The sequence below is a fragment of the Nomascus leucogenys genome, chromosome 22a, assembly GCF_006542625.1.
Source record: "Nomascus leucogenys isolate Asia chromosome 22a, Asia_NLE_v1, whole genome shotgun sequence".
In the NCBI taxonomy this organism is placed as follows: Eukaryota; Metazoa; Chordata; class Mammalia; order Primates; family Hylobatidae; genus Nomascus; species Nomascus leucogenys.
This window is the reverse complement of record NC_044402.1, coordinates 118932055-118955846: the sequence shown is the minus strand read 5'-3', so window position 1 is coordinate 118955846 and position 23792 is coordinate 118932055. Positions and strand designations below refer to the sequence as shown.

At 53.2% G+C, this 23792-nt stretch overlaps 4 protein-coding genes across 8 annotated transcripts in view; 1 reads left to right on the top strand and 3 right to left on the bottom strand.

Moving 5' to 3' along the window:
- The window catches only part of PNKD (PNKD metallo-beta-lactamase domain containing), a 78350-nt gene extending 74904 nt beyond the window's left edge, over positions 1 to 3446 (bottom strand). Inside the window, exons 1-3 of one of the 2 annotated variants that reach the window (XM_030803034.1) lie at positions 3237 to 3446; positions 2290 to 2458; positions 878 to 1256 (exon numbers count right to left, since the gene is read on the bottom strand). In XM_030803034.1, coding sequence (XP_030658894.1) covers positions 1064 to 1256; positions 2290 to 2458; positions 3237 to 3303 — 429 coding nt within the window. In that variant the 5' untranslated portion in view covers positions 3304 to 3446 and the 3' untranslated portion in view covers positions 878 to 1063. Of the gene's footprint in view, positions 1 to 877; positions 1257 to 2289; positions 2459 to 3236 lie in introns of those variants that run through there. The other variant, XM_030803032.1, reaches the window with a different exon arrangement.
- A 134-nt stretch (positions 3447 to 3580) lies between these two features.
- On the top strand, positions 3581 to 9775 carry AAMP (angio associated migratory cell protein). 2 transcript variants are annotated; one of them, XM_003272351.4, is made up of 11 exons: positions 3581 to 3872; positions 4305 to 4457; positions 6261 to 6380; positions 6916 to 7055; positions 7315 to 7459; positions 7755 to 7838; positions 7956 to 8071; positions 8220 to 8323; positions 8439 to 8529; positions 8726 to 8880; positions 9292 to 9775. In XM_003272351.4, exons 1-11 carry the CDS (start codon positions 3752 to 3754, stop codon positions 9365 to 9367), a joined length of 1305 nt encoding a protein of 434 aa, XP_003272399.1. In that variant the 5' UTR covers positions 3581 to 3751; the 3' UTR covers positions 9368 to 9775. The 2 variants fall into 2 exon arrangements, with proteins under 2 accessions (XP_003272399.1, XP_030658887.1); XM_030803027.1 differs by having other exon boundaries at positions 3666 to 3872; positions 4302 to 4457.
- A 269-nt stretch (positions 9776 to 10044) lies between these two features.
- GPBAR1 (G protein-coupled bile acid receptor 1) lies at positions 10045 to 14407 on the bottom strand. 3 transcript variants are annotated; one of them, XM_030803029.1, is made up of 2 exons: positions 13720 to 14407; positions 10045 to 11224 (listed from the first exon to the last, which is right to left on the bottom strand). In XM_030803029.1, exon 2 carries the CDS (start codon positions 11177 to 11179, stop codon positions 10187 to 10189), a length of 993 nt encoding a protein of 330 aa, XP_030658889.1. In that variant the 5' UTR covers positions 11180 to 11224; positions 13720 to 14407; the 3' UTR covers positions 10045 to 10186. The 3 variants fall into 3 exon arrangements, with proteins under 3 accessions (XP_030658889.1, XP_030658888.1, XP_003272400.2); XM_030803028.1 differs by lacking the exon at positions 13720 to 14407 and adding an exon at positions 12687 to 12890 and having other exon boundaries at positions 10045 to 11843; XM_003272352.3 differs by lacking the exon at positions 13720 to 14407 and adding an exon at positions 12687 to 12884.
- Positions 14408 to 19621: 5214 nt separating this feature from the next.
- The window catches only part of ARPC2 (actin related protein 2/3 complex subunit 2), a 36655-nt gene continuing 32484 nt past the window's right edge, over positions 19622 to 23792 (bottom strand). Inside the window, exon 11 of the mRNA XM_030803030.1 lies at positions 19622 to 20081. Within this exon, the coding sequence (XP_030658890.1) occupies positions 20057 to 20081 (25 nt within the window). The 3' untranslated portion in view covers positions 19622 to 20056. The remainder of the gene's footprint in view (positions 20082 to 23792) is intronic.

Here is a 23792-nt window from a genome sequence, read left to right as displayed (position 1 = left end):
AACTCCTGTCTTAGAAATCACCAGTCCCATCTCTTAAAAAATGAGGAAACTGGGCCTGGTGCGGTGGCTCACACCTGTAATTCCAGCACTTTGGGAGGCCAAGGGCTGGGGGGGGAATCACCTGAGGTCAGGAGTTTGAGACCAGCCAGACCAACATGGTGAAACCCCATCTCTACTAAAAGTACAAAAAAAAAAAAAATTAACTGGGAGTGTGAGTGCCTGTAATCCCAGCTACTCTGGAGGCTGAGGCAGGAGAATTGCTTGAACCCAGAAGGTGGAGGTTGCAGTGAGCTGAGATCATGCCATTGTACTCCAGCCTGGGCAACAAGAGTGAAACTCTGTCTCAAAATAAATAAATAAATAAATACATCCCCCCAAAAAAAAAAACCACAAAAAGTAACTGGGCATGGTGGCACTCACCTGTGGTCCCAGCTACTCAGGAGGCTGAGGTAGGAGGATCACTTGAGCCCAGGAGGTGGAGGTTGCAGTGAGCTGACGATCACGCCACTGCACTCCAGCCTGGGTAACAGAGCGAGACTCCGTCTCAAAACAAAAAACCAAAAAAATGAGGAAACTGAGGCCCAGAGTCGAGTCATTTGGACTCAGTAAAGAGCAGTGCTTTTTTTTTTGCCTCTATACCCTGAATACCTTCTTTGATTCTCTTTGTTTCAAGGCTGAGCGGGACCCCACCCTCCTGGCCGGCAGCTCTGAGGGCTTGGTCCCGAGGGCCCGGGGCCTAGGCTGGTTGCACTTAAGTCTCTAGGTTTGCCCCACCATCCAGCTGGGAACACTGAGCTCTGTGAGAGGCAGCACACAAGAGTAACCAGCCCCACCCTCTGCCCCTCCCATCCCAAGGGACTCACAAACCCAGACCTGGTTCCTTTCTACTAAACACTCAATAACTTTATTTGCCTTTGGCTTGGCTCCTTGGTGTGGGGCGGGGTACGGTTTGGCAACAGCCTGGGCTTCATGCGCCCTCTGGTGGACCTCAGAGGCACGAACTGGAATCCGGGCCAAACCTGAGGACTTCACAGTCAATAGCCTAGGAGGGTCACAGCGCTCCTCAGGTCTGCACCCCAGACCCAACATCAGGGGACGGGGCACGCTGGGAGGAAGCCCTGAACCTCTGGCTCTCATACTCGCCCGTGTTGGACAACCGCATGTTCTGCCGAGCCTTCATCTGCTTCACACGGTCCTTGTCCACTTCCCGCTTGGTGAGGATGAAGAGGAGGATACCACAAGGGAAGCCGATGGCCCTACGGGTGGGGAGATGTGCACGGGGTTTGGGGAGGGGCCAAGCCTGAGCCAGAGGAGCTGGGGGGAGTCATTCTAGCTTCATCAATTGCATGAATGCTGCAATACCTCTTATAGTCTATTCGTCCTCTGTGCTGGCTGCTGGAGGGACCCACACAAATCAGATCCTGTTACTTCCCTGCTTAAAACCCCGTAATAGTGCTCCATCACTTCCTGGCCAAGTCCAAACTCCTAGGCATGGCACAAAAGGCCCAGTGTGGCTGGGTCTCTGCCTACCTCTTTCCTCCTCCCCCCTAGAGCCGGATCCTCAGCACGAGCACTGCATTCCTGAAATAGCACCTGTGCAGGATTTTCCAGGCAGCCCTGATGCTTTCCCTCTCTGAGACTTGGCCAAGGTACCCTCCCAATTTTCCCCTCTTAAGCTAAGTAACCACTGCTTGGGAGGCACTTTGGTGTGGGGGAAAGAGCATGAAGTCACAGACTAGGTGAGAATCCTAGCTCAGTCTCAGTTCCTTCCTCTGTGAAATGGGGATGTAATATTTATCTCAAACACTAAAACATTACATGGCAAAGTACTGGCACACCTCACATGCAGAAAAAAATGTGGATTTCTTCCTCTTTTCCCTTTGATATTGGTCAATAATATGCATTAAGGTCAGAGTCAGAGCCCAATCACAATGTTCATAATGCCTTCTGAGTACTACTATACAACTAGTACAAGCTCACATGATCTCAACGAACTACTTACTTAAACTTGGGTCTCACTCCAAGCTCCCAAAAGGGAGGATGAGGCCAGGGACCCAAGTCTGAATCAGATCAACTCAGCTTACTCCACAGTAAACCCACTGTCTTCTCAATTCCACATACTTCCCCACCTCCGCTGCCCCACCCCTCTGAGATTCCAATCGAACCCAACAATTCCGTTCCCACAACTTTGGATTCAGCTCGCCACCTGAAACTTAGAGAAGTTTCTGAGTCCTGCCCTCCCATACAAGCCACGCCCCGTTGGTGGGCAAAAGGGTGGTTAAAACTCACCAGGCCAGTCCCACAGCTTTCATGGGGTTCTTGCCCCTCTTTCTGGGAATGTATTCCAGCTCCGGGGATAGGGGTTCAGGTTCCTCCTTGCCCTCTGGGGAGCTGTGGCTTTGCAGGGCCCGGATCCTGTTATGAGAAGCCTTGTTAGCTGTGGCTCCTGCGAGAATCCCTGTGGATGGAGGTAAGGAAGGTCAGTAAGAAGAGATGAGAAGAAAGCAAGCGGGGAGGTGGGGGGCAGTAAGGGCTTGGGAGGAGCGGCTGAGATCTGGGGAAGGGGAGTGACCAGTCTGAAGCAACAAGTGCTGGGGAGAATCCAAAGGGAGACTGGAAAATCGCCACCGAGGTGGCACCTTTGGAAGCCACTTCCACGTCACTGCGGGCTCATCACCCTGGTGCTAGGACGAAAAGCTTCGCTGTTCTTCCTCAGACGACAGCATGGGAAGGACTGCAGTGGGACTCACATGAGACGTATGAAGGAAATCCGGGAAAAGGTTTTGAAACTGCAAATGTTAGCACTGGAAGGGACCTTAAAGATAGTCTACTCCATCCCTTGCACTGTATGGAAGAGGAAGCTGAAGCCCTGAGAGAAAAACTGCTTTGCCCAAGGTCAAACTGCTAATTATCCAGGGCTGGAACCCAAGCCTCCAGAAGCCCGGGGCTCTTTCCTCTGCACTGCGGTGAGTGTGAAACACCTGGAGCGCGGGAGTCTAACGGGCTTCCTAGGAGCTCCCTCTTGCAGTAAGACTCCGGAGGTGTCGAGCAACCCGAAGGCGGGGGGGATGCACTGGGTGACCTCTAAAGAGCATCTCTGCACCCCCAGACTCTAAGATCTTGCAGAAAAGTGTGGGCAGGAACCAAGAGCCCTGACCTCCTGCTATCGTCGGGCTGGATGTGAAAGAAAAGGGATCTTCTGCAGTCCTGCCCTCCCCGGGGGTCCCTCTCCTTACCCCTGAGGACGCGGGCATTTCTCGCCCCCCGGCCCTTCAGCGCCGTAGCAGCTACCACCGCCGCCATGTTCAGATCCCACCCCCCTTCACCGCGCTCCCCGCCGGGAATTGTAGTTTCCGTAAGGGGCCTCCCCCGCGCCTTCCGTCCTGCCTACAGGCCAGAAACTACATCTCCCAGAAGCCCGCAGAGCGGACCCAGGAGAACTACTCTTCCCAGGAGACCCCGGAGGCGCGCACGCTCGCTTGTTTCCCTCCAGTTGGGGGCGGAGTCAGGTGGGGCGGAGTTTGGGTTCTCTCCGCCACGCCCCGGCCCCGTCTTCCAATGCCGCTCTGTGATTGGTGGGGCGGTCAGCCAACCTTCGTAGCTATTGGCCGAACGGCCGTCGCTCTTCCTGCTGGGGAGTCGCCTACGCCTACTTCCTCCCGGGAGGAGGGGCTCGAGTTCCGCGTCGTCGCGCAGAGCTGACTCTGGGAGGCGTTTGGGCCCACAGAAGTGGATCCGCCGCTTGCGCCGCATGGAGTCCGAATCGGAAAGCGGGGCTGCTGCTGACACCCCCCCACTGGAGACCCTAAGCTTCCATGGTGATGAAGAGATTATCGAGGTGGTAGAACTTGATCCCGGTCCGCCGGACCCAGGTGAGAACTGCCGCTCCTCAGGCCATGGGACAGGAGACGCTCACCCCTGGCCTCTGACCCTTGCTTTTCCCTGCTCCCCTCCACACCCGACCGGTCATTCCTACCGATATCTTTCTTCCCCTCCTCCCCCACTCCCACCCTCACACTTAGTTCTCAGGCCTGGCTGGGGTGGGGGGTTCCCTGACGCCTCCTCTGGCCCTTCCCCTCACACACCCCCTTCCCATCATCCCCTTGGCCCTCCCTTACCGCACGGTCGCTGGCCAGCCGTGGCCTCCCGTCCTGTGTCCCGCGCGCCCCCCCGGACCCCCGTGTGTCTGACTCCACCTTCCCCTCTCGCCACATGACCCGCCCCAGCCTCAGGCCTCCTCATGCTTCTCTCCGTACCTCTTACCGCCTCCCGAGCCCCATCTTCTAACCCTCTCCCCAAAGCAGATGACCTGGCCCAGGAGATGGAAGATGTGGACTTTGAGGAAGAAGAGGAGGAAGAGGGCAACGAAGAGGGCTGGGTTCTAGAACCCCAGGAAGGGGTGGTCGGCAGCATGGAGGGCCCCGACGATAGCGAGGTCACCTTTGCATTGCACTCAGGTAGGTCTTTGAGGCGATCCACCTCAAATCAGTTTAGGTGGGCGTGTAAGCATTAAACATCAGCCATGGACAGAACGTTATGGGGGACACAGAGATGGGCAAGATGCTGGCCTTGCGCTGGAGGAGCCCACAGGTGGGAAAGTGTGGCAGAATGGATGATTGCTTGGCTTCTGGCATCAGTCGAGACACCAGGCTTCAAGTCCTCCCTCTACTTTGCCAGTTAACCTTGATTAACCTCTTAGTTTTCTTTTAAAAAGTTATCTTTGGCCGGGCGCGGTGGCTCACTCCTGAAATCCCAGCACTTTAGGAGGCTGAGGCAGGTGGATCACTTGAGGTCAGGAGTTCCAGACCAGCCTGACCAATATGGTGAAACCCCGTCTCTACTAAAAATACAAAAATTAGCTGGGCGTGGTAGCGGGTGCCTGTAGTCCCAGCTACTCGGGAGGCTGAGGCAGGAGAATTGCTTGAACCCGGGAGGCAGAGGTGGCAGTGGACTGAGACTGCGCCATTGCACTCCAGCCTGGGCGAGAGAGCGAGGCTCTGTCTCAAAAAAAAAAAAAAAAAAAAAAAAAATACAAAAATTAGCCGGGCATGGTGACACATGCTTGTAATCCCAGCTACTCTGGGAGAATCGCTGGAACCCGGGGGGCGGAGGTTGCAGTGAGCCAAGATCACGCCACTGCACTCCAGCCTGAGCAACAGAATGAGAGTCTGTCTCAAAAAAAAAAAAAAAAAGTTATCTTTGATAAAAGTTAATAAAAGTAGTTAGTATAAAATTAGAGATAATTGGCCAGGTGCGGTGGCTCACGCCTGTAATCCCAGCACTTTGGAAGGCCAAGGCCGGTGGATCACCTGAGGTCAGGAGTTTGAGACCAGCCTGGCCAACATGGCGAAACCTCATCTCTACTAAAAATAAAAAAAAAATTAGCTGGGTGTGGTGGCATGTGCCTGTAATCCCAGCTACTTGGGAGGGTGAGGAAGGAGAATCACTTGAACCTGGGAGGCGGAGGTTGCATTGAGCTGAGATTGTGCCACTGCACTCCTGCCTGGGTGACAGAGCAAGACTCCATCTCAAAAAAATAAAATGAGAGATAATTATATCTTTTTGAGCATATTTTATATAACTTTCTCAAGTGCTAGTTCTTAGTAAGAAACCGTTGCTGGGTGTGGTGGTTCACGCCTGTAATCCCAGCACTTTGGGAGGCCGAGGTGGGTGGATCACGAGGTCAGGGGTTCGAGACCAGCCTGACCAACATGGTGAAACCCCGTCTCTACTGAAAATACAAAAATTAGCTGGGCATGGTGGCGGGCGCCTGTAATCCCAGCTACTCAGGAGGCTGAGGCAGGAGAATTGCTTGAACCTGGGAGGCGGAGGTTGCAGTGAGCCAAGGTCGCGCCACTGCACTCCAGCCTGGGCGACAGAGCAAGACTGTCTCAAAAAAAAAAAAAAAGAAACCCTTAACAGGATGCTCTCCTCACTCTGCACCCAACCCGGTGGCATCCCATGCTGAGAACTGTAAGCCCTGCACCTGTCCCCACCTCTTATCTGTGGCATTGGTGTTGGGTGGTGAGGGGAGTCGCACAGTGGGGGGATCTACTCTGGCAAATAGGGAGCTTGGCAAATGTGGGAAGGATCTAACAACCAGATTCTCGAAACTTAGAAGAGCTTGGATGTGCCTGTGTTTTCCAGGAGGAAAGACATGTTGCTTTGGGTGAAAGGGGGTGGGTTTCCTGAAGGTTCTGAAGGACAGAGGCCTAGGTGGGAGCTCTGTCCCCTTACCCATGGAATATCTCTTGGGACAGCATCTGTGTTTTGTGTGAGCCTGGACCCCAAGACCAATACCTTGGCAGTGACTGGGGGTGAAGATGACAAAGCCTTCGTGTGGCGGCTCAGCGATGGGGAGCTGCTCTTTGAGTGTGCAGGTGAGGGGGCTGAGGTAGAGGCCTGGGAGAGGTCATATTCTTTTGGGAGATCTTAGGAGGCTGGCCTGCAGTGGTTGTGCATCCAACAGCCACTTAGTGACGTCTCTTTTGTGCCAGCTCTGTGCTGGGCCCCAGGGACACGGGGAGAACACTAGTGTGTTTTGGGCACAGAGGCAGGAGGCACTAATTCGCCAAGGGAATCCAGGAAAGGCCACAGAAGGCCACATTGGTATAGGAGCAGTTGGGCAGAGGGGAGGACGTGGGATTGCGGGCAGAGGTGTAGAGTGGACAGAAGGGGGAAGGCATAGGAGGGTGGGGCTTGTTCTGGTTGAGTGAGGGCCAGCAGTGTCTCTCCTGGGCAGACATGGGAATACTGGTTCCTAGAGCGGCGGTGAGTTCCAGCACCTGTTGTGCTCAGTCCCGCCCCTCTTTTTTTCCTAGCTGGTCCTTTCAGGGGGCCAGATACTAGAATCACATGCCCCCAGCACCAGGTACCCTATTTTTTTCCTCTGTTTCTGCTCACTTTTCTTTGAAGGCCATAAAGACTCTGTGACTTGTGCTGGTTTCAGCCATGACTCCACTCTAGTGGCCACAGGGGACATGAGTGGCCTCTTGAAAGTGTGGCAGGTGGACACCAAGGAGGAGGTCTGGTCCTTTGAAGCGGGAGACCTGGAGGTAAGATCATCAGAGCGGGAGTCAGCTCTGCAGGGCCTTGGGTTGTTGGGGGTGCAAGCTTGGGAGGCCAGTTCTGCCTTTATTGCGCCAAGCCAGCTCTGAGCCAGTGCGCCCCAAGGCACAGGAAGAATGTCTACCTGCTACCTGGAAAGTCCCCGCGGAACCCCAGAGGCAGGAAACCTTGGGTGGAGCTCATGGGGCAGGCTTCTAGGTGGGATGGGGTGTCGGGCCTCCCTGCTGCCCCTTCCTCCCTGTCCAGTGGATGGAGTGGCATCCTCGGGCACCTGTCCTGTTGGCGGGCACAGCCGACGGCAACACCTGGATGTGGAAAGTCCCGAATGGTGACTGCAAGACCTTCCAGGGTCCCAACTGCCCAGCCACCTGTGGCCGAGTCCTCCCTGATGGTGAGAGCACCTCCCTTGAGTGACCTTTCCCGGGTGCAGAGGCTGAATCCTGGGATATACACCTCCCAGAGCAGCTTTCCGGGCCACAGCTGACAAACTCTGAGGCCTGCTTTTTGCAGTGCTGACCTCCTGGGCCCCAAAGCTCACAGCGCCTCCTTCCTGCTCTGAACTCACCTGTGATTCCTGGGGCAGTGTCTGGGCCCTTCCACTCTTCTTTCCTCTCCCTCTCCCCGTTCCCTTGCTTAGTGTATCTGAGCGTGCCCTCTGCCCTCTCTTCATTTGTGCCTCTCTTCAGGGAAGAGAGCTGTGGTAGGCTATGAAGATGGGACCATCAGGATTTGGGACCTGAAGCAGGGAAGCCCTATCCACGTACTGAAAGGTATCAGAGGTGGGGGAAGTGTTAGCCTGGGCCTTTGTGGGGAGGGGCTGAGAACCTGGGGCAGGACTCAGAGGGGAGGTAGGACGAAGCCTGACTTGCCTCCCTGCTCTGTGCTAGGGACTGAGGGTCACCAGGGCCCACTCACCTGTGTTGCCACCAACCAGGATGGCAGCTTGATCCTAACTGGCTCTGTGGACTGCCAGGCCAAGCTGGTCAGTGCCACCACCGGCAAGGTGAGTGGACCTGGAGCCTGGCCGGGGCCTCCGCTTTCCCGACTCCTCTCCTTCCTTCCTGGGTCTTCACTGTCTCCTCTCCCCACCGTCTTTCTCTCCATCAAGCACCCGGATTCCGGGTCCTCCTCTGATCCTCTCTGGCTTTCAGGTGGTGGGTGTTTTTAGACCTGAGACTGTGGCCTCCCAGCCCAGCCTGGGAGAAGGGGAAGAGAGTGAGTCCAACTCGGTGGAGTCCTTGGGCTTCTGCAGTGTGTGAGTGAGGATGGGGAGAGGGGTTTGTGGGAAGGGCCTGGGCTGGGCCTGGGGGGAGGGCAGGGCGTGTGAGTCCAGGCCCTCATGAGTCTTCATGGTGCGCTCCTCTGCCCAGGATGCCCCTGGCAGCTGTTGGCTACCTGGATGGGACCTTGGCCATCTATGACCTGGCTACCCAGACTCTTAGGCATCAGTGTCAGCACCAGGTACGGGCAGCTGGAGCTGGGGTCCCCATGGGCTGTGGCCATAGTGGTGGGGAAGCCCAGGCCTCCAGGAGCATCTACCCCAGATCTGGCTCCTGCCTGCCCCTTGTGTGTGGCTGTCCCTCTTTGAGAATTGGGAGCAGATGGCTCTCAGGTCTCCCACCAACCTCCGCCCTGCCTCTGTCATTCCTCGGGGCAGTCGGGCATCGTGCAGCTGCTGTGGGAGGCAGGCACTGCGGTGGTTTATACCTGCAGCCTGGATGGCATCGTGCGCCTCTGGGACGCCCGGACCGGCCGCCTGCTTACTGACTACCGGGGCCACACGGCCGAGATCCTGGACTTTGCCCTCAGCAAGTAAGTGAATTGGCCCAGGGCTGGGATGTTTGTGTATTTGGAAGGTGAGAGTAGTATGTGGGGGACACAGGATCCTTGGGGTATAGGAGGGGATTCCTAAGGCAGGAATGCTGGGAAGCCTGAGGGTTCACAGCCCAGCCCCCATTCCAGTGGCTGACAGTGACCCTCCGGGGCCCCACGTCTCAGTCATGAGGGAGAGGCTGAGACTGATTTTCCCCATCCGAGTCAGCTCTGCTTCTCCCATGCTGGGGGCTTCCTCTAATCCCCTCCATGCTGGCTGCAGAGATGTCGGCCCAATGCTAGGCACTAGGGCCCTAGAACTGAGGGTGTGCTGGAGGAGCCCACCCTAGGGCCCCTGGGTGGTGGGCTTGGGTCCCCCAGTCTCTGCAATCACATGCTTTCTGTTTACAGAGATGCCTCCCTGGTGGTGACCACGTCAGGAGACCACAAAGCGAAAGTATTTTGTGTCCAAAGGCCTGACCGTTAATGGCTGCAGCCCCTGCCTGTGTGTCTGGTGTTGAGGGGACGAAGGGACCCCTGCCCCTGTCTGCCAGCAGAGGCAGTAGGGCACAGAGGGAAGAGGAGGGTGGGGCCCTGGATGACTTTCCAGCCTCTTCAACTGACTTGCTCCCCTCTCCTTTTCTTCTCTAAATTTAGAGACCCAGCCCAGGGCCCTCCCACCCTTGCCCAGACCTGGTGGGCCCTTCAGAGGGAGGGGTGGACCTGTTTCTCTTTCACTTTCATTTGCTGGTGTGAGCCATGGGGTGTGTATTTGTATGTGGGGAGTAGGTGTTTGAGGTTCCCGTTCTTTCCCTTCCCAAGTCTCTGGGGGTGGAAAGGAGGAAGAGATACTAGTTAAAGATTTTAAAAATGTAAATAAAATATACTTCCCAGAGACAGTGTCTGTGTGGATTTTGTGATGGCTGGACCCTAGGAGGAGCTAGCGAGGGCCCCGTCAGGGCAAGGCTGTCCCGCAGAATCGGCTGGATGTTGAGATGTGCCAGCTCCCCATCTCCAGCGGTGGTCTGTGCGCACAACACTTCTTGCCTGCCTGGAGTCGGACTCTGCCTTAATCCACGCGTATGTCTGTAGGTTCTTTCTATTGTTGGTGTGTTGAGCCATTTCCTCCTGCCTCGCCCTGAGATATGGAATGAGATAATCATAAATGGCCAGAGGAGCTTTATTCAGTCAGTGTGGGGTCAAACAGAGGCAGGGTCTCTGATCCAGAGAAGTAGGGCCCAGTGGAGACAGGCTGGATGGCTGAGCTGGACGGATGCTCTGGTAGGAGTCAGCAGAGGCCCTTCCTTTAGTTCAAGTCCAGGTCGACGCTGCTTTGGCTGCTTGGGTGGTAGGCAGTGCTGGGGCCGGGACTGTCCCGGGAGGCTCTTCCCCGTAGCCCCTGCAGGCACCTTTGGGCAGCTGCCCTCCAGGGGGCTGTGTAGCGCTGATCGCCCAGCCCCATGGCCACGGGCACTGCTGCTGCACTGGCACTTCCCAGGGAGAGGAGGGACAACAGAGTCCCAGGCCCCAGTGGTGGGCGCTGCTCATAGGCCAGGACTGAGAGGAGCAGTGTGGCCACGTAGGGCCCCCAGCACAGCCCGAAGAGCAGCATGGCTCCAGCCTGCGCCCTTGCCTGCCTCCAGGTAAGGGCCCGGGCCAGGGCCGAGGGCTCATCGCGGCACACTGCCCGCTCCAGCCGGCAGATGTCCTGCAGCTGGCGGTGGGCCGTGGCCAGCACGCGGACAGAGAGGAAGGCAGCAGCACCCACGGCGGGCAGCAGGAGCCCATAGATTTCGAGGTACAGGTAGGGGGCTGGGAAGATAGCCTGGGAGCTGCAGTTGGCACCAGGGGTCCAGTGGTTCCACCCCAGAGCGGGCAGACTGGCAAAGAGCAGGGGACCAGCCCAGGTGAGGAGCAGGGCCAGCCGAATGCTCCCAGGGGGCTGGAGTGGCCTCAGGACTGCCATGTAGCGCTCCCTGTGCACCAGCAGGAGGTTGGCGAGCAGGGAGAGGAAGGAGAAGTTGGGAGCCAAGTAGAGGAGGAGGCAGGACCAGTAACCCCGGCGACTCCGGTTCCACAGCCCTGGCAACGTGGGCAACGCCAGACCTGTGAGCAGCCCAGCCAGCAGTAGGCTCAGGAAGAAGCAGCCAGCAGGCGGGCTGCGCAGGCGGCGGTCCCAGGCAATGCCCAGGGCTAGGAGTAGGTTCGCGGTGACGATGAGGCTTGCCAGGGCCAGGGAGAGCCCCAAAGCCCACTTGGGAATGGGGCTGGGCACCTCGCCAGTGCTGTTGGGCGTCATCTTGGTCCTGGGGACGGGGGAGTCCTGGAGCGGCAGCCGGCATGTCTGCAGGATGGGGTGGCCACAGTTAGGATGGGGCTGCAGGTCGTGTCCTCCTAGCAGGGTGGCATGTTAATCCAGGGGCGCAGACCCGCAGGCTGTGGGCTGTATCATGTTCGCTGATACACAGAATTTTTCAATTAATTGCCAATTAAACAATATAAAAAGCTATCTTTGGTTTCTATTGAAAATTCAGGTCTGGCAACACATATGTCCTATATGGTAGCAACCAGCCGGAGCTCACTGCTGGCTGCTCCTCGGACAGTCCCCACCCAGCCAGCTTTATCCATTTCTGGTATCTGCCTTTTCTGGGCAGCTGTTGTTTAGGTCTCTTGTTTAGACTGAAAGGCGGGCCCATCCAGCCCCAGAGCATTTTGTGTATCCCTGCCTCCACCGGGGAGGCCCCTAAATGAGAGAATGGACCAGGGCTGGCTGGTGTGTGGTGGTCTTCCAGCCAGCCATTAGGTGACAGGCTCCAGCGGGCCAGGTCTCAGGCACCCTGCGCCCTTCCCCCCATCTGTCCTTGTAGCCATCACAGCTCAGTGAGCAGCCTCCGGGTAGGACTTCCAGCCCATAAACTTGACTCGTCTTTGCTCCACACTAGCAACAGGGTCCTTCCTGGGAGCTGGAGGGAGGACAGAAGCAGCCGGAGGGGACGTGTGGCAGTGAACCTGGAGATGCCAGCAGCAAGGAGAGGGACTCCCCCACATCCCCAGGCCTGAGGCTGAGCCCAGAGGAGAGGGAATAGGAGTCAGTGGGCAGAGCCTGGCTTCTCTGTGGCTCTCATCTGTCCCTGTCCTTCCCGTCATTCCCTGGTCTCAGTCCTCCAGTGTCATGGCTCCGCTGCCACATCCTGGGGACAGGGGGAGGGGTCCTGGATCCTGTGGGAACTCCTGCTTCTGTCAACAGGGGAGCAGCTGCTGTTGCTAGGATCCAAGTCAATAAGGAAAGGATTCATACCTCTCCCCTCCTCCAGGACAGGGGATCAGGGCCCCATGGCCGCCCTGAGCTGAGAGGAAGGAAGATGATCCCCTTCCTTCCCAGGTTCTCCCAGCACCTCAAGCCTGGGCCTCCAAGGCCTTGTGCCCCCTTTCCCCTCCCCTAAGCATGTTTTCTCTTCCTCAATCTCTTCCAGTGCTCTCCACCCGGGATGTCTTTTCCTCTCTAGAGGCCTTGCAGTTTCTGTTCCCTTTCCCTGGGTATCATCAACTCTTTTAAGCCCTGCGAGACTCAGGGTCCATTACCCCAAATGTGGCCTGAGCTGGAGCTCCCAGCCCTAATTGGAATGATTCCCCCCACCCCACCTCCACTAGAACAGCGACAAAGGCAGGGAGCAGCCCCCAGGGGTGATTTCCCAGCAGGGTGCAGGCTGTACCACCTGCACACCCCCGAGATTCTGGTGGCTTGGGCTGGGTGTAGTAGCCTCTCCAGGATCTGGGGTTTGGGGGTTGGGGGAGTAGCTACTCACATGGCTGTTGGGAGCAGGTATTGCCTGCCCAGCCTGGGCCTTCCTGAGTGTCAGGGAGTTGCTGCAGCCAGCCCTGCAGGGGTTTGGACCATGTCTGGTGTCCTGGCTGAAGAGCACAAGTAGACCAAGTGCATGGTGTCTCCACCCAGTGGGGACAGCGGGGCCAGGCTCTCCTACCCAGGCTCTGCCCCTGTCTGGGTTCTCAGAGGGATGGAGAAATGAGGCCGGCAGGACTCAGCCCCGGCCCCGCCTCTGCGAGGGTGGGACCTGGCATATTCCGAACTGCAGCAACTGGGAGGCCTGCCACCCCCTCCCACCCAGTGCCCCTCTCCTCCTGCCACCTAGGTGGCAGTTTCCCTACTTCAGCTCGGAGTAATCTGAGAAATGCATTCCAGTTAATGAATAATAATGACTGACTTACCCCTCCCGACTTCCCACCTCAGCTGATGCATTTACATTTAAGCCCCTGGACTGGCCAGCCAGCTGACAGCACACCAGGTTCCCTCCACACTTCTGTGTGTCATGGTGGCAGTGACGGGTGTTTGGGGCCTGAGGATCTTCACTCCCCCATCCCATCACCTGATGGGCCTTTCAGTTTCTAAGGCCAGACTTGCCTTCCTGAATCTGGGGTCATTCCACACTTTTCTCAACTGCTTTCTGAATCAAGTTCTGAACTATGGGGGACAAATGGCTCTGGGGATGTGACCTTGGGTAAGGTACTACTGGGCCTCAGTTTTTGCCTGTGTTAAAATGGGAACAAGAAAAACCACCCCTAATTAAGGTCGTGGTGGGGAATATCACAGGATAACACATATGGCTGCATATACCCCAGTGCATGGCCCTTGATGGGTGGGGGTTTGCCCCAACAAACGACTCCCTCTCTTTCCTCCCCCACGATGAAGAGGCATGAGCTGGCGCTGGAATCAGAGCTGTCTGGATCCTTTTTTAAAAAGCCGGTGAACTTGGGCAAATGACTAAAGTTCTCTTGCCTTAGTTTCCTCATCTGTAAAATGGGGCCCATAGTTGTACTCACCTATCGTGAGACTAAATGAGGTCCCATGTGATGAGAACTCAGATCAACACTTGGCCCTTCAGCACTCTGTGACAGGCAGCGATCGCTGGGAACATTATTAGGATTTCTGCCTTTCTCTGCACCTGGCCCCTCTAAGACAGATCTGCTGAGAGAGGCACATGGGGAGCTTGGGAAAAGCAAGGGGGGAGTGACACTTTTGCCGCACAGGGAAGCTGAGGAAACCAGGTATATTGAGAGGGAAGGGCAAGTTCAAGGCTGGGAAGCCAGGAGTGGTGCTTTGATTTCCACCTTGTATCAAGTGCGGCTTTGGGGTGAGGGGGAGGAGAGAAGCCCAGCCACACTCCCTTAAGGCCTGAAATGGGAGGGAACAGGTGGAAATTGCAGCAGGAAAGCTGGGGCTGGGGGTGAGACATTAGGAAACACTTGCTGGCTGAAGAGCGCAAGTAAATGGAGCAAAGGGACTTTGGTGCTCTCCGGGAGAGCTGGGCCTGAAGGGCTGGAGGCCCGTGGAGTGTGGCTCCGCCAGCTCTGCACAGCCAGTCAGGGATCCTGGAGAGGAGAGACTTCTGTTGGGACAAAAAGTGGGAAGAGGAAAGCATCCAGCCTCAAATCCACCCTCAAGGGAGCTGGTGGGTCGGGAGGACGCAGGGTTCCAGGGCCGCCCTCAGAAACACGCGACCTGGTCGGGCAGAAGTCACAGGCTCTGGGAGAGTTCAGCCTGGGGCCTGGACAGAAGTGGGTGTGGGACCCTTCTGATATGGGACTGCCAGGAATAAACAGACCTCCTGTTCCCAGCCCCGGCCTGCTCCCCGTGGGATCCAGGATGTCTGTTTCTTCTCTGCTGCTCTGTCTAAACAGTGTGTGTGGGATGTGTGTGAAGGGGGACAGATTAGGCGGTGGCAGCCAGGGAGCCTGGGCTGTCTCCTGCTCAGCCTCGTTTCTCCCTTACTAGATCATCTAGTTCCTGTCTGTTCCATCAAGCCCCAGGGCTGACTCACCCCCTAGCTTCTCCCTTCAGCCACGGAGGGCTCCGGTGCAAGCCGTCTTCAGACGCTCCGTCCAGCTGACTGTGCCCGGACCCCATTCTCCTTTCCTCAGGCAGAGCCTGAATGGGGGTGACCGATCCAGACTCTGGCACGGAATCCTCCTGTGCCTCCTTTGTCCGCTTCCATTCTCTTAGCTCTCTGAATTTCTCTCTGTTGACCCACAATGTCTAGGACTGGGTGAGTGTCATGCTGGCTGGGGGTACTAGCTCTGGACCAGTGGAGGCAGCAGGGACGGGGTTTCCTGGACCCTGGTTGGCCTCCCTGAGCTGCTGTTCAACACTTCACACTCAATGCCTGTAATCCCAGCACTTTAAGAGGCTGAGGCCTGGGCAACGTGGTGAGACTCTGTCTCTACAAAAAATAAAGATTAGCTGGGCACAAAAAAAAAAAAAAAAAAAAAAAAAAAAAAAAAAAAAAAAAAAAAAAAAAAAAAAAAAAAAAAAAAAAAAAAAAAAAGTGGCACATGTTGTGTGGTTCCAGCTACTCAGGAGGCTGAGGTGGGAAGATTGCTGGAGTCCAGGAGGTCGAGGCTGCCGTGAGCCTTCATGGCGCCACTGCACTCCAGCCAGGGCGACAGAGTGAGACCCTGCCTCAAAATAATGATGATTTAAAAAAATCAGAGCCAGGCGCGGTGGTTCATGCCTGTAATCCCAGCACTTTGGGAGGCCGAGGTGGACAGATCACCTGAGGTCAGGAGTTTGACCTGGCCAACATGGTGAAACCCCATCTCTACTAAAAATACAAGAATTAGCCAGGTGTGGTGGTGGGCACCTGTAATCCCAGCTACTCAGGAGGCTGAGACAGGAGAAATGCTTGAATCCAGGAGATGGAGGTTGCAGTGAGCCGAGATTGTGCCACTGCACAACAGAGCAAGACTCTGTCTCAAAAAAAAAAAAAAAAAAAAAAAAAAAAAAAATCGCCTAACCTTTTAATTCCCTCATCTGTTAAAAAAAAAAAAAAAAAAAAAAAAAAAAAAAAAAAAAAAGGGTAAGGTGGGCTGGGCACAGTGGCTCACGCCTGTATTCCCAGCACTTTGGGAGGCCAAGGTGAGTGGATCACCTGTCAGGAGTTCGAGACCAGCCTGGCCAATATGGAAAAACCCCGCCTCTACTAAAAATACAAAATTAGCTGAGTGTGGTGGTGCACGCCTGTGGTCCCAGGTACTCTGGAGGCTGAGGCAGAAGAATTGCTTGAACCCGGGAGGCGGAGGTTGCAGTGAGCCAAGATCGCACCACTGCACTCCAGCCTGGGTGAAAAGTGAGACTCTGTCTCAAAACAACCAACCAACCAACCAACCAACCAACCAACCAACCAACCAACCAACCAACCAAAAAGAACAACCCCCCCAACAGAAATGGCAGTGCTTTTAGCAACCCCCAGTAGGGGGCAGCACTGCTTGAACTCAAAATCGCCACCAGAGTAGACCCAGGTTCCGGTCGAGCACTCATCAGTACTACTCCAAATGAGGGTAACTTAATGGCAACCAGCTCCAAGTATCAGCTCCCCTCAAGAAGGCTGAGGCAGCAGCTAGGGCTATTTCCTTTTCTTGGTTTCAATTCCTCCTCCAAGTCCAACCTTCCACTTCCTGTTAGAGTCTTAGCGTCTTTCCTGCCAAGCTCCTTATTCTTAGCTTGCAGCTTGCCCCAGGTTCCACTTTTTCCAGACACGGAGATTCCTACCTGCCTGGCCCTGGCAGTAAGGGCCATTCAAGCAGGGGAAAATACCAAAATACCAACTACCTTGGGGAAAGCCTGGGAAACCCCAAGCACCGAATGAGGGTTGGCTTCTGTGGGACTTTGCTGGGGTGACAGCCTGTCACTTCTGATCCCCTTGAGTGTATAAAGGGAACCAAGATTCATTAAGTGACATTATAATTACAGGCATCATAATGCTTACGATGTAACAGACATTTATTCTCTTTTCCTTTTACAAATCCTCAGGTAGGTGGCATTATGTCCAATTTAAATGAGGCTACCAGGGCTCAGATTGAGAAATTTGCTGTCACATAGCTATTAGATGGCGGAACCTGGATTCAAACTGTTCCTCTACAGCCCATATCCAAGGACACCTACACTTCCCAGGTGTGAACCCTTGGGGTACTGGCTCCCTGAGACGAGGAAGAAACAACTAGATCCCCTTTTTCCAGCCCACACCCTCAGTGTGCTCGACCCTCATCCTGAGACGTTCCTCCTGTGGTCCTAAGGCCTCGACTGGTCACAGTGGGCTGCTTCATCTGTGACGAGGGTCTTTGAGGCTAGATCCATACTAACACCAAGCGTGTCCTTGTTAAGAGAAGAGTCAATCTGGATAGGGGTTTACACCAGTATGGATTTTTCTTTTTTCTGGGACAGGGTCTCACTCTGTTGCCCAGGCTGGAGTGGAGTGGCATGACACAGCTCATTGCAGCCTTGACCTTCAGGGCTCAAGCAATCCTCCTGCCTCAGCCTCTTGAGTAGCTGGGACCACAGGCATGCACCACCACATCCAGCCAATTTTTATTTTTTGTAGAGGCAGGGTCTTGCCATGTTGTCCAGGCTGCACTAGAGGTTTATTTTTGAGACAGTTTTGCTTTTGTTGCCCAGGCTGGAGTGCAATGGCATGAAATTGGCTCACTGCAACCTCCGCCTCCTGGGTTCAAGTGATTCTCCTGCCTCCACCTCCTGAGTAGCTGGGATTACAGGCACCCACCACCAGGCCCAGCTAATTTTTTTTAGTAGAGATGGGGTTTCACCATGTTGGCCAGGCTGGTCTCAAACTCCTGACCTCAGGTGATCCACCTGCCTTGGCCTCCCAAAGTGCTGGGATTACAGGCGTGAGCCACTGTGCCCAGCCAGATTTAATTTTTTATAGAGATGGAGGAGTCTCACTGTTACCCAGGCTGGTCTCGAACTATCCTCCTTCCTCATCCTCACAAAGTGCTACGATTACAGGTGTGAGCCACTGTGCTCAGCCTGCACTATGGATTTTTAATGTTGACAGTGTCTTGGAACTAGTTACTTCCTTAGGATTTACTGCTGTAGAAAATATTTATGCCTTTTCGTTTTTCTCCTAACTCCGTATCTTCTAAGCAACCTTGGTTCTGCCACCTACAGTACTTGCCAGAAATCAGATTCCTACTACTGACAAAAGAGTACAGTGAGCTCCAACATTAGTTATGTTCTACTGAGGAAGAAAGCAAAAACTCAGCTGGACATGGTGGCAGGTGCCTGTAGTTCCAGCTACTCCGGAGGTCAGGAGCTTGAGTACAGCCTCGGCAACACAGTGAGACCCTGTCTCTAAAAACTAAAATTAAAATAAAAAAAGAGCAAAAACTGCTTCTAGTCAAAATTACACTTGAAAACCCCTTAAATAACTCATGGGGTAGAGAATGCATATGTTGTTGTCAATATATCCAATTAATCTAGGTTTTCCAAGTACCAGAATTAAGTGGTTGGGGGCACCCTGAGCAGCCAATCAGAAATCAGAGTACCTTGAGCTCTCTAGCAGCCCATTTTAGTGAAATAAAATAACGTCTGATGACTGAACGACCTGTGGTTTTCAAAATTCTCCACTGTGACTCACAGTCAAGAGACATTTCTACAATCCAGTCATGATGTGCATATGTAACTAAAATACGTTTCCAAATCAACACTTACCCTTAATAGATGTGATGCACTCCGATACTATTCAATTGCTTAAAAATGCTGCTGTCACATAAAGCTACACATACGATAAAAATGCACAGATGTACATCACATACAGTGCACGTAAATCCGGCCAAATCTGAAGAAGGTGGGTGGACTATACTAATGACCTTTTCTTGGCTGTGATGCTATACTACAATTATACAAGATGTTTGCATGGTGGGGGAACCAAGTGGAAGGTATACAGGATCTCTCTGTATTGTTTCTTACAACCGTATTTAAATCTACAGTTATCTCAAAATCAAAAGTTTAGAAAACAAAAATGCTGGTTGTGATATAGTCACAACCACAATTAATGGGTCCCAAGCCAGTATGAAACACACTGCCATGGATGGAAGGCAGAAACCATTAGAATGACCATCAGACCGTTGCAGGTGCCCCTAAAATTCTCCTCTTAATTCCTTACACCAAGCAAACTTTCTGAAGCAATTTCATTTCAGGGACCAGAGTCCTGCTGGGGGACAGCTGCTCTACTAGGCTCTGTACTGTTTTTGACAACTGCTCTCCCTGAGAGCAGTCTTTTGGGCTGCCATGTGAGAAAGACAAACTGTAGCCAGTTAGTCTGCATCAGACCCACACCTGAATACTCATCAATGTCCTGCAGGACCACACACTAAGGAACACATTTTGGGAAATTCCCCATATTATTCACAATAAAAAGATAAACCAGAAAACCCTTTAATTTCTCTGTCATTGTCCAGGGAGCTTCAGGCGCAGCCACAGAGTCTCAGGGACCAAGCTTTATAAGGAAGCATGTAAGTTTGTATTAATAGCCTGCTGGGTTCCGTAGCTCATGCCTATAATCCCAGCACTTTTGAGAGGCTGAAGCAAGCAAACTGCCTGAATCCAGAAGTTTCAGACCAGCCAGGACAAGATGGCGAAACCTCATCTCTAATCTCAGCTACTTGGGAGGCTGAGGTGGGAGGATCACCTGAGCCCAGGAGGTAATGACCCTGTCTCTCAGGGGGAAAAAAAAAAAAGTTCAAATATAGCTCACTGGCCAGCCATTCTCTCCTCTAGGGGAGGTGAGGACCTAAACCTGATGGGCTCCTGAAACTAGGGCTTCCCAGCTTAGGTTTGCAGGTTCAAGGGCCGTATAGGTCTATCCTTCTTCCTTCCTTCCTTCTCTTCTCACTTTGGACTCGCAGTCCAGAAACCCAGCAAATTCTCATGTAAGATAGAAAGATTTTCTTTATTAATGACCCCAACCATATTTCTTTAGATACAGGAGTTTTGAACTCAAATACTTAGGAGAAAACAAGTTAAGACTGCATTATCCTGCAACTCATTACCAGTAATATATTGCAAAGCGAAACAGCTTGGAAAAGAGGGTGGGAGAAAAGGGAAGTGAGGGAGGGAAGATAAAGAAAAGGAATTAAGTTGATCAAGTGGAATTCTTTTTTTTTTTTTTTTTTAATTCTTGGGAACTATGAAGTCTTTGCAAGCACAGCTCGTTTCTGCAGATTATTTTCCAAACGTGTACAAAATGGAACCAAAACGGAGAATCCCTTAAGAACCTGAAGAGGTGCAACATTAAAAGCTACGATTATCCAGTAGCAAGTGTTCCAGCCTTCAGTTGCCAGCCGCTTCCTCCTCTTATTCCCAAGATTAGCGGGATGAAAACGTCTTCCCCCTTCAAAAGGAGAGATAAGCGCGAAGGTCAGTTTCTGGCTGCCCTTTCCTCCCACCCCACACTCCTAGACTAGATGGGATCCCAAAGAAACACCAAACGAGAGGTGGAAAGGGCTAGATTCCTTAAGCAGAGGCACTGGAACCACAGGACGTCGGCTAAAATCTGGCTTTCACAGAATGGTTTCACCAGCTCTTCCTTCCTATTGGATACTTTGGATGCCCGGGAATATCAGTGTTAAGCCCATAAGGACATTCAACGTACCAAGTTAGATAGAAGAATCACTTGTCCACAATTTCTGGATGGCCTAGTATGTACCTGAATTTCCGACTAGGCTCAACTGTCTTCTTAGTACTACCTCATTTGTCAGCTCCTCCTACACAGCGTATACCTCTCAGGGTTCCCAGATAGCAGTTCCTTCATCTCTCACCATGAAGGCAGGTGGCTGGTTCACAGCAATCCTCAGAACTTCCAAGGCTAAAGGTATTTCTGCTATCACATGGTGACTCCTCCTCTGGCTTATACAACACCTGCCTGGTTCTAGGCTCCTGAATTGTGGCGTCCTGTTCCACCCAGTATTTCTCCAGACGGGCTAGGTGGTCCTCAAGGACAGAGCCTCTAACTGGTACCTAACAGTATCTGGGAAAGCAGCCTGGACGCTAGAGCTGAGAACATGGGAAATCAGGGCAAAAACATGGGCTCTACATTTTCCCTGCCTTGGATGTATCGCTTATTCCAAAATGAAGCTACACCTTATTATCCTTCTCTCCAAATGAAAAGCTCATGAGTGTTTAATTCTGGGTGGCCCATCGAGGGTTCCTGGCTTCTGCCCACAGCTGAGTCACTGAACTCCTACCCACCATTAGTAACATAATCTGGTTTTCAGGGTGGGTGCAGCTGTTTGTCTCCGGCTTCTCCTTTCTGGGGCCCAACTCTGCCAAAGAGAAGCTGCAGCACAGAAGAAGGCAAAGTTGCTCTTTCTAAGTCCCAGAGAGGAGGCTTATGAACAGTCTGTTCATTTCAAGGATTCATCCTTTCCTGGGTCTCTCACTAGGACAGGGAGCTATCCCTGCCTGCTACACAAGTGCACTCACTGGGCAGGGACTCCCAAGACTGCCTGCTGGCTGTGGAATCGGGCAGCAGCTGCCTGACAGGCCTTCCTCCTGGATGCACAAGCAGCTACCAGTGCCAAAGGTGACGCCAGCAGCCCTGAGACTATTATGATGCCCAGCCTTCCAGTCCGGCTGCCAGGTCAGGCTTCCCTCTCACTGTACCTGGCTGCCAGTTTACCTCTTGGCCTCTACTGAACTGCCTGTCTACTGGGCCCTGAAAGCAGCATGAAATTCGCTGCCTCACACTCCAGGTCACCAAACAAGTACCTGGTGAGAAAAGTACTCTTGTGTAGAGCAAGCAGGGAAAGGGAAAAACGTAGACACCAGGATGGAGACCAGGTTCTGGAGGGGCAGGAAGCACATCCTCTCACCTGCCCACCCACTTTGTTGGTCACTTTGCCCATTTAAAGATCTGCCCAAGAAGCTGCAGGAAAGAAACGATGCGGCCATTTCGTTGCATGGCATTTGGACACTCCTCTCTGAGCTGCTACAGAGACAGGCCTTTGCTTAAAGAAGTCGGGGTGACTTAAACTTTTTTTTTTTTTTTGAGACGGAGTTTCACTCTTGTTGCCCAGGCTGGAGTGCAATGGTGCAATCTCAGCTCACCGCAACCTCTGCCTCCCAGGTTCAAATGATTCTCCTGCCTCAGCCTCCAGAGTAGCTGGGATTACAGGCATGCACTACCATGCCTAGCTAATTTTGTATTTTTAGTAGAGATGGGGTTTCTCCATGTTGGTCAGGCTGGTCTCCAACTCCTGACCTCAGGTGATCCACCCGCCTCGGCCTCCCAAAGTGCTGGGATTACAAGCGTGAGCCACCGCACCCGGCCTTAAACTGCTTTTTGAGAATGTCTGAAAACCCTCACCTACTGCTCAAGTCCTTGGATCTTTCTCATCCTTTCAAACGGCAGCAGAAACTAACTTGGTAGAAGAGCCCTCAAATGCAATAGAGAGTGTGTAAAGCCCTAGGCATACCACACCCACTAAAACTTTGCCTCAAGAGTAGAGTTATGCGCCAGGTGTGGTGGCTCATGTCTGTTATCCCAACATTTTGGGAGGCTGAGGTGGGAGGATCACTTGAGTTCAGGAGTTCGAGACCAGCCTGGACAATATGGTGAAATCCTGTCTCTACAAAAATACAAAAATTAACCAGCTGTGATGGTGCACGCCTGTGGTCCCAGCTACCTGGGGGGCTGAGGTGGGAGGATTGCTTGAGCCCAGGAGGTTGAGCCTGCAGTGAGGCAAGATTGCACCACTGCACTCCAGGCTGGGGATCACAGAGTACCGGGCTGGGCGCAGTGGCTCACGCCTGTAATCCTAACACTTTGGGAAGCTGGTAGGCGGATCACGAGGTCAGCAGTTCAAGACCAGCCTGGCCAAAGTGGTGAAACCCTGTCTCTATTAAAAATACAAATAAATTAGCCAGGCTTAGTGGCGCATGCTTGTAGTCCCAGCTACTTGGGAGGCTGAGGCAAGAGAATTGCTTGAACACAGGAGGCAGAGGTTGTAGTGAACTAAGATTGTGCCTCTGCACTCCAGCTTGTGCTCCAAGAGCGAAACTCCATCTCAAAAAACAAAAAAACAAAAACAAGACAACAAAACAAAACAACAACAGTACTGGGGTGCTGGCAAATACACTGGCTGTGACAAAGGCTTATGACCTCAAGACTTTTAGTTCAACTGGTACAAAAGACAGCAGATGGGAGGCCGAGGTGGGTGGATTGCCTGAGCTCACAAGTTCGAGACTAGCCTGGGCAACACGGTGAAACCCCATCTCTACTAAAATACAAAAAATTAGGCGGCCGTGGTGGCGTGCACCTGCAGTCCCAGCTAGTAAGTCCCAGCTAGAGTAAGACTCTGTCTCCCTCAACACCCCCACCAAAAAAAAACCCAAAAAACAAAAACAAAACCCAAAACAAACAAAGAAAAACAGCAGATGAACACTATTACCTTAAGGACAGGACTGCCTGAATTTCATCAGAAGAAGAACCAAGGTCTGGCACCTTTCACAAAGATGGAACTCTCTAGGCTCTAGGCCATGCTTGCTTTCCTGCATGCAGAGCCACACCCCTATTTACGGCTCTCCTCCAAAAAAAAAATTTTTTTTTTTGAGACTAAGTCTTACTCTGTTGCTCAGGCTGGAGTGCAGTGGCACAATCTTGGCTCACTGCAACCTCTGCCTCCTGGGCTCAAGCAATTCTCTGCCTCAGCCTCCCGAGTAGCTGGGACTACAGGCGCCTGCCACCACGACAGGCTAATTTTTTTTGTATTTTTAGTAAAGTTGGGGTTTCACCATCTTGGCCAGGCTGGTCTTGAACTCCTGACCCCGTGATCCACCCGTCTCAGCCTCCCAAAGTGCTGGAATTACAGGTGTGAGCCACCGCGCCCATCAGGGCTCTCCTCAATTCTATCCCTGATAAAGAGAACCTTCCTCTCCATGCAAACATCCTGCTGAGAGTGGACCAGGAAAAAGAACACTTAGTGGGGTGGTTTCAGGCCTATTTACCCAATTAAAGGTCCCTAAGCAACTTACTCCATCTCTCCAGAAAGACCACCAGAAGCACAAGACTGACCTCATAACTCAGGCCCAAAAAGAACGGTCT